Consider the following 9381-nt stretch of genomic DNA (forward strand, 5'->3'; position numbering starts at 1 on the left):
TGTCAAGTGGTTGAGAATGTGCAAACAACACATTGACAACGGGTGAATCTCGGGATGTCAATCTCGCATATTTCTGGACCGTTTGGCCTTGCACAATGAGCGACTGGAATGCCCCCGATTTGCCCGAGTAAAGAGAGAAACCATTCAGCAGGGAGGAGGCTCCCACTCTGGGAGAACAGCACAGATCCCAAAAGGAAATGACTAGTGCTTTCAGTTTGAACCCCAAAAGCAAGGAGGACACGCATGCAGCAGGAACAAGAAGACTAGCGGTACCGCCAACAAACACAGGAATTCATTCAATGCACATTATCTTGCCATTTTTTAATAACACATGTTGATATTGCAACAGTCATCTTTTACTAACAGGTAGAAATTATCATAAAAACTACAAAAGAAAAACATTTTGTCAATTCCAAACACCCATATTTCCTGGCTATGCCCTTGATTGAAACGATAATATCCTTTTACACTGAGCAATTATATTCAACACGTTATTCTCCAAAGAACTTATAAAAATAGATTGCATTTTCAAGTACATATTTACATTATTAGACATATACAGATAAGGTACGCATAGAGGGGAACAAATGGAGCCTCATTAATGGGTGAACAGGGAGAGAGACTGCTGTAGAAGATGTGTGTGTGTGTGTGTGTGTGTGTGTGTGTTTAATACAGGAGGGTCATTCCTTCTTTGAAAGATTCACAAAATGTCTGAATGAGAGCATATGTCTCAGTTACACCACAGAAAATTCAGCTCAACACACAGCACTGAGCAGGGTAACACACTCTCTCTCTCTCTCTCTCACACACACACACACACACATGCATGCACACACACAGAAACACCAGCTGTAAGAGAAATGTAAGCAGCTAGTTGTTACACAATCACTGTTACATGGTTGTTAGAGACATTCACAGCTACGCAGCTAGTTCTTGCGCAAGTTGTTAAGACTGCTAGCTGTTACACACATATTGTTACACACAGCTAGATTGCTAACTGTTATGTACACATGTATACACCAAAAAGCTAGATGACTAGCTTTTACACAGAGGTAGACTGCTAGCTGTTACACACACACACACACACACACACACACACAGAGCAGGATCTCTTCCTACATTTTAAAGAGGACAACCAGAATACTGAGATACATACAGTGGATTTCTTCTGAAAACAAAACCTCACTGACTGAGCAGTATGTAGATAAAATGGCATTAACTGAAAGCTTTGACATCCTGTGGGTCACACCAACATTGCACACTGGAATAAAGGTATGGGATCATACAGAATAACAAGTGATAGATATGTACTGCATTGATTGGGAAAGTTTGAAATCATTTCAAAATAGTTTGCGATTTGGTAAGAACATTTGTGGAAAGCATGGGGCAGTTTGGTATAACTGAAAACAATCACAGACAGCATTGGCCTAGGTTAGAGTAACTGGATGGGTTCAGAAAGTTGTGAATGGTTTTGCATACCCTGTAGTTTGGACAGGCTGGAATATTCAGGGATAATTGTACAGTAGCTGGGGATACCTCGGGACAGTTACAGACAGTTTGGCGGCTATGTGAGAATATCACAGTGTAGGGAAGAGGGCGGTCATGCTGTGTGACTTAGCTTGCATCAGATACCAAGCAAAACTTGTACATATTAAAATAATTCTAAAGTGTGTCATTCAAAACCGTATCTTTCCCAAATGAAGCCCTGAAATGCTTCAGGTCTTTTCGCTGTCTGGTGTTTTGTGTTCAGGACCGCAGCACAAGCCTCATCTCTCAACAGCGATATCCACTGTGTGAGGAGTGCTCGTCAATCAAGGGTCCATTTTGTGGCACACAAAACTTACAGTACACTAAAACTGATTCACCACAATAAAAACATTCAGAGGAAATGTAGAGCGACGCCCCCCCCCCCATGATAGAGGCCCCCCCCCCCCAGCCCCACCCCTGCACACAAACCCCTCCCATCCAGCTGTCACAAGTCATTAGCATTTTCACCCCCACGGTGCTCGGGCCAGGGCTTCCCCACCGGGTTTCAGTGCACAAACACGCCATCCACACTTCACACCTTCACACTCGTCTCCACCTCCACGAGCCGGCGCACACCTCTGAACACATCACTGCCACACCTCTGAACACATCACTGCCACACCTCTGAACACATCACTGCCACACCTCTGAACACATCACTGCCACACCTCTGAACACATCACTGCCACACCTCTGAACACACCACTGCTGGCAGCGAGCGCAGGAGCGGGGTATCTACAGCACTTCCATCTCACGATACCAAACGCAATAAAAACGTGACGGAAAATAACGGAACGGCACAGGAAATCAATAAATTAAACAAAAGGGTTTTCCTCCCGGAGATATACTGGAAACTGACATTACGATGCTTTCCTGCATCTTATCACTTCACCAAAGACAGTATCTGTCATATCCCAGCCCACCCCCAACTCACCCCCCCTCAAAAAAAGTGCTACAGTGACAGTCTGTAAGCAAATAAATAAGTACACTAATAAATAAAAGGGACACATCAACCTGGGACTGGAGCTTTCTCTAGAGCGCACTCTCCCCTGCAGGGAGAATATGAGCGACACAAGGAGAGGTCTAAATGAGCTACTGTCAGCACTTACAGCACACGCTGAGGCTGATGTGCTAACACACACGAAGGGGCAGCCTGAGACAGACCTCATAACCAAAAACACTCATAACAGAAGCACACGACAACCGGACGTGGTGAAGGGCAGAGGAAAGAAACATCGTGTAAAAACCCTTTTTGAGCCTTAGATTTACAAAGTTCATTATTTTTTCTTCCAGTGGTTTCAACACTGCCATAGTTTTCCTGAAATGATTCATCTCCTTCCTCGGAGTTTCGACCCAAGACAGCAGCCATCGAAGACAACCCCCTCCACCTGACCCAGTCCACTCTGGAGCAGGGAATCATGGGTAATGATCATGTGATCTCTGATTCTGGGTTCTGTTTTCAGTGTTTATCGCTGTTGAAAGGGTTTCAGACCCTAATCGAAGACTGTGCTTTAGTCACATGATTACAGGCGCTGCTCCCATACGTTCGAGGTAACCCTGGTAACAGACTGACCGCTCCTCCTCTTCCCTGACCGTGTTTTGACCATGGTCATCTTAGCTGCTGTGGTAGGACAGAGCAGGGCACAGATCCGGTCACACAGCGGTCAGGGTCAATGGGTTCTGGAGGGTCTGTGCTCCCCATACAGCTGGAGCAGAGCCTCAGCAGCACCAAGGACACATCCCCGAGGGGGAGGAGGAAGGGTAGGAAGAGCAAGGGGTACTGTGGGAGGGGTGCTACTCTCCCTCACATCTGTGAGGGGGGTTTGAGGGACTCTCTGTCAGTCTCCTCCCAGCAGCCGGCCGTCCGTCCGTCCGTCCGTTTCCCAGAGTCTGTGGGTCCGTCTGCTACACCTGCACCCCACGGCCGTGCATCTGGATCACCTGCGCCCTCAGCGTCTGAATAGCTGCCAGGATCTGCTTCTGGTGTTCAAGAGAGGTGATCCCCAGGCTCATAACATCCCTGCGGAGCACACACACACACACACACACACACACACACACACACACACACGCATACACACACACATACACGCACACACACGTCCACACACGCACACAAACGTGCACAACACGCACACACAGACAGACACCATTAGTTCAGCAGAAGCTAACCAATGAATCTGCACCCATCTATTATCCACCTGACCGCACAGCTGCTTGTAAGGTTAAGACGAGCAGCCGCACTGGGGGCTGGAGCAGTGCTGTGGCAGTGACACTGATCTGGGCGTGGCGTGCAGTGGGCGTGGTCGTGGGCGGGACTCACTGGACGGTCATGCGGGCGACGGACTCCAGGTAGCAGTAGCCCGCGGCGGTGAAGTTGTCCTTGTAGCGGCCCATGTCCACGGCCTCCAGCCACTCGCCCACAGAGCTGAAGGAGGGGAAGGAGGGGAAGGAGCGCTCCGCCAGGGGGATGGAGGAGCCGAGCGTCCTGCAGGGGGGAGACAGGGGCAGACCATGAGAGGGAGAGGCCAGGGTGCATAGGAGCATCCTGCAGGACGGGGAGAGGGACAGAGGGAGAGCGGGGGAGAAGGAGAGGGTGCATCTGAGCGTCCTGCGGGAGGGAGAGAGGGAGAGAGGGAGAAGAGGAGAGGTTGCGTCTCCACAGGCTCAATGTGAGAGGGGCTCATCACCGCGCGGCACAGCTGGAGAGGTGGCGGCCACAGATGCGGCAGCTCACAATGAGAAGGAGGGGTAGCGGTGACATCATCACTCCAACTCAGAACAGCCAATAGGCTGAAAGGTCCTGATGATATACCAGTGAAGGGCTCACACTATTTTATCCACACTATCATTACATTTCTGAGATAATATAAGAGCTCTGCTCTGTATGCAGCTGGCTGAGCAGCTGCATGGGCGGGCACTACAGCTGAAGCTGATGCGTTCTTTGGTGAAATGATACGTACCCACAAAAACGATCAACAGTCAGATAAGATTCAAGCAAAGACCCAAACCTCAGGCTGTCTGACTCTGGTACAGGCTACAGGAGGCACTGACACACGTGGCTGCACAGCCTCTTTGGTAGAATATAAAGGCCACGTGAATAACAGCCTCTTCAGTGCGGAAATAAGACCTTTATTTTTAGATCACATTTTAGAGTGTGATGTGTTTTCCGCACCAGATTGCTTCCCTATTATAAGGGTGAGGTAGAGTTTTTTCATAAACTAAACATTGGCACTGTTCAACCCAGTCAATGGGCTCTTGATCTCAGTTAAACCCAGCCAATGGGCTCTCGATCTCAGCCAAACCCAGCCAATGGGCTCTCGGTCTTAGTCAAACCCAGCCAATGGGCTCTCGATCCCAGCTAAACCCAGCCAATGGGCTCTCGGTCTTAGCCAAATCCAGCCAATGGGCTCTCAATCCCAGCTAAACCCAGCCAATGGGCTCTCGATCCCAGCTAAACCCAGCCAATGGGCTCTCGGTCTTAGCCAAACCCAGCCAATGGGCTCTCGGTCTTAGCCACACCCAGCCAATGGGCTCTCGGTCTTAGCCAAACCCAACCAATGGGCTCTCGATCTCAGCTAAACCCAGCCAATGAGCTCTCGGTCTTAGCCAAACCCAGCCAATGGGCTCTCGGTCTTAGCCACACCCAGCCACGGTACCTGCGCGACAGAGTGGAGGAGCCGATGGAGTCGGGGGTCCGGACGCTCTTGCTGAGGGCGCTGTGGATCTGGCTGAACTTGGGCCTCTCGTTGCGCTCCTTCTGCCAGCAGTCCAGCATCAGCTGGTGCAGGGGGGCGGGGCAGTTAATGGGGGCGGGCAGACGGAACCCGTCCTCAATCGCCTTGATCACCTGGACAGCAGAAGGAGGCAGACCACAGTTTCAAGAGTGAAGAGGGTCAGTCTGGATGAGGTCGTGTAGAGAGTTAAACAGAAGCAGAAACAGGGTTAAGATGCTAGAGGAACAGAGCTCATAGGGATAAAGCTACAGTTCAGCGCTGCCACGCCCTGTTCCAGCAGATCTACCGTCCTGTAGGTTTTCATTTCAACCATAATTTGGCACACCTGACTCCACTAATTAGAAGCTCAAGACCTACAGCTGTTGAATGAGGCATGCTTTGTTATGGTTGGAGTGAAAAACCACAGGATGGTAGATTACCAGAAACAGGCCTGGGTAGGCCTCTGGCACAGGAACAGAATTCATAAGGATAAGGTACAAAGTATTAGGAAGGCTGAGGTATGTATACACCGTTAAGTTGGTACAGGTGCACAGTTGGTACCGAAAAAGTATAACTACTGTACATAATGCTCGCTTATTAAAGTTTAAAAGCTATATTTAATAAATCAGCTTCTTCATGTACTCTCTTTATTCATGAGGAAAAGAAAATGTAGTTTGACAGAATCTACCTCTGGGAAAACGAGTGAGAGTTAATAAGTAGTATATTTTATCTGCTTCCAGCTGCCAATTAGGAAACTGTTCTGCTGTTCTTGAAAGTGGGCTCTTTTCAAAAGCTTATCTTCAAGGTGAAGACACAACCGACTTATGGGAAAATCTTCAGATCTCCACCTGTCGGCTATCTCCTCACCATCAAACTGCAGTGATTATGTTTAATTTGAAGAGAAGGGTTTCCTACAGCTAACACTTACTTTAAGAAGCTACTGTATTTGGAAAAGGTGTGAGAAAAAAACATAATCTACAGAATAAAAACAGTTTTCATGGAGCTAAAATTGACTTAAGTGTACTCTCACTCCCCATCATCAAAGGACCACAGCTTTCCAGTTTTAGTACAATCGAGGGCTAACATTAGAGTTCAATGAAATGGACCAGCACAGGTAGCGAGGGAAAAATAGGAACAGAGAGAGATGGAGGGATAAAAAGAAAAAACCGTAATAATAAAAACATCAAGGGCCAAGCCAAAATATTCACAGCCAACTGTCCTTCACATACAGAATAAAGGACCTGCTGCATGTACCTCGTTTCAAAGTTCCTCAAATCAACAGTCAGCACATTATGTGTGACTCAAATATATTGGTTCCATTCATTTGGGGCATTCTTGTGGTTGCAGCAGTTGGAGCTGTCATACACTAAACAACAGGCTTCAGCAGAAAGTGCATACAGTCATAGCTAGACCCTACCAGCAAGCAGCACCAAACCACAAACTACTAAAATAGAGTCCAGACAAAAGAGCCAGATGTCAGGGAAGCTAAACTACTGCATCTTAAGACACCACATTTCTTACACCTACACCAGGTTAAAGATCTCAGCAGGGAGCTTCAGTCTGGCGTCGAACAAACTACAGCTGCAAGCTAACGGGACATTTTATGTCATAAAGAAACAATCCACTGGCTTTATCTGTAAAAAAAAAAAAAAAAACTCCTGGCTAAATGGTTACAATTTTAAAATCAATATTGTATCCTGGTGTCCTCTATAAAAGTGAACACTCAGAGAGGACACACACCAAACAGAATAAAAACCACTGCTCCTTTCAAAGGTAGAACACCAAAGCACGTGCGGCAGAAAAAGCCGAACACCTTCTTTTAATGGGAACACATAAAGGGGGATACGATTCCGGGTGCATTTAATAAACCCACATCACTGCAACAGCGGGACAGGGAGAGAGAGCCCTCTCAGCCCGCTGTCTCCAGAATGACTGCATTACTGACAGCCGGTAGCATCAGAACAGCACCAGAGCACCAGCAGATCGGGGGGGTGGGAGGTGTGTCATTTTCGGGAGGCGGAGCTACGTTTCCAGACGGACTGAAGAGCAGAGGAGTGTGAGAGCCCTGCGCCTCCCCGTAATGAAGGTGCCCTAAATAAGAGCTCCTTCCAGAGACAGACAGGAGGCGCGTCCCCCCGGGACAGGGAAGGGAATGAGCCGTGTTTACAGCGCACAGCGTGCGGCCTTTCCCCGTCTGAGGAGCCATAAGTAAAGCGCTAAACACACACTTCATCTGTCTGCGCCTGCCTTTGTGCCGCGGACGCGTTTCAGACGTTTCTCATGAGTCATGTGACATTGCGAGCATTCATTCGCCACGCCGTTAAGGCCGGGGGAACTCCGAGCACTCACGTCCTGGTTCCCCATGTCCCAGTAGGGCCTCTCTCCAAAGGACATCACCTCCCACATGACGATCCCAAAACTCCACACGTCAGACGCCGAGCTGTAGCGGTGGTACTGAATGGCCTCTGGAGCCGTCCACAGCACCGCACTCTTCCCCCCGTGCTGGGGGGGGGGGGGGGGGGGGGGGGAGGGAGAGGGACAGAGGGGGAGGGGGGGAGGGGGAGAGAGGGAGAGAGAGAGAGGGACAGAGGGGGAGGGGGGAGGGGGAGAGAGAGAAGGGAGGTAGAGAGGAGAGAGAGAGGGGAGGTAGAGAGGTGAGAGAGAGAGGAGAGAGAGAGAGAGAAAAACCATGTCAGTTGAGCAGAAGGGAGCATAGCAGTAAAAAGCCAGCAGGGCAGTAAAATGGAGTGTCATTACATGGATATAGACATAGCAGGAGGGGAGTGTATTGCTAGTGTGACACAGGCAGACATACAGCTCTAGCAGCATGGAAGGTGGAAAAGGGTAAAATGGAAGACAAGCAGCCAGGCCAGCAGGCAGAGTCAAACAGCACAAGACAGACTGAGCAGTGTGGGGCTGAGTGACAGGCAGGCAGGTAATCACAGTGTGAGGCACACAGAGGAGCGAGCAGGCAGACAGGCGCACTCACCAGCGTGGTGTAGACGGCCTCCACCTTGTCGTCCAGCAGGGGGCGGAAGCCCGACACCTTGCAGACCAGGCTGCTGTTGACCAGCACCTTGTGAGCGGCCAGCCTGCGGTGAACGAAGCCCATCTCCGTCAGGTACTTCATCCCCGCGGCGACGGCGCTCAGCATGTCCACCAGCTGCAGCACGCTGAGCTGGCCCTCGTGCTTCTGGGGGGCAGGAGGGGGGGGAGAATTACAGCACTGCCACAAGGTCAAATCCTAACATGAATCAGAGCATGCCAGACACACCAGGTCCTTCATGGGAGGACCATAAAAACAAACACGTCAGACGCCAGTGGAGAAACATTCTTTTGCTCGTCTTCACAATCTCATCTTGGTCGGACTCAGTAAGATTTCAAATATAACTGAATATAGCTGTATATATGCTAATTGCATTATTTAAAATACAAGCTTAACCAGCTAGGCACTATTAAGTGCACTGTACTGTACATCAGATGCAAGTGAACACCTGATCAAAGATAATCTACATTAATAAACACACTCACACATTCTCTTTCTCTCCCTCACACACACATATACACACACACACACACTCACTCACTCGCACGCGCGCGCACACACACACGTTCTCTCTCCCTCATACGCACACACACTCACACACACGCACGCACACACACACACACACTTACTCTGAGGAAAGAGTCCAGGACCCCATTGGACATGCACTCCACCACGATCATCATGGTGTTTCCTGCAGACACACAGAGACAGGAGCTTCATTCACAGGACCCCACACAGAACCCCACACAGGACCCCACACAGGACACCTACACAGGAGCCCCACACAGGACCCACACAGGACACCTACACAGGAGCCCCACACAGGACCCACACAGGACACCTACACAGAACCCCGTAAAGTACCCCACACCGGACCCCACACAGAACCCCGTAAAGTACCCCACACAGGACCCCACACAGGAACCCCACACAGGACCCACACAGGACACCTACACAGGAGCCTCACACAGAACCCCACACAGATCCCCCACACAGAACCCCGTAAAGTACCCCACACAGCACCCCAGCCCCACACAGGAGCTCTGATCAGGCGGAGGCCCAGAAAAAAGCGGCTCAATAAAGAGCTCATCA

General features: G+C 49.7%; 1 protein-coding gene across 2 annotated transcripts in view; it reads right to left on the reverse strand.

Annotated features, from left to right (window-relative positions):
* Nucleotides 1-1941: 1941 nt before the first annotated feature.
* Nucleotides 1942-9381, reverse strand: part of LOC118232710 (ephrin type-A receptor 7-like) — a 95263-nt gene continuing 87823 nt past the window's right edge. For both annotated transcript variants that reach the window (XM_035427758.1, XM_035427761.1), the window contains 6 exons: nucleotides 8919-8980; nucleotides 8233-8436; nucleotides 7593-7745; nucleotides 5187-5377; nucleotides 3851-4015; nucleotides 1942-3547 (listed from right to left, as the gene is read on the reverse strand). In XM_035427758.1, coding sequence (XP_035283649.1) covers nucleotides 3433-3547; nucleotides 3851-4015; nucleotides 5187-5377; nucleotides 7593-7745; nucleotides 8233-8436; nucleotides 8919-8980 — 890 coding nt within the window. In that variant the 3' untranslated portion in view covers nucleotides 1942-3432. The remainder of the gene's footprint in view (nucleotides 3548-3850; nucleotides 4016-5186; nucleotides 5378-7592; nucleotides 7746-8232; nucleotides 8437-8918; nucleotides 8981-9381) is intronic.

Source organism: Anguilla anguilla, chromosome 8, assembly GCF_013347855.1.
Source record: "Anguilla anguilla isolate fAngAng1 chromosome 8, fAngAng1.pri, whole genome shotgun sequence".
Classification (NCBI taxonomy): Eukaryota; Metazoa; Chordata; class Actinopteri; order Anguilliformes; family Anguillidae; genus Anguilla; species Anguilla anguilla.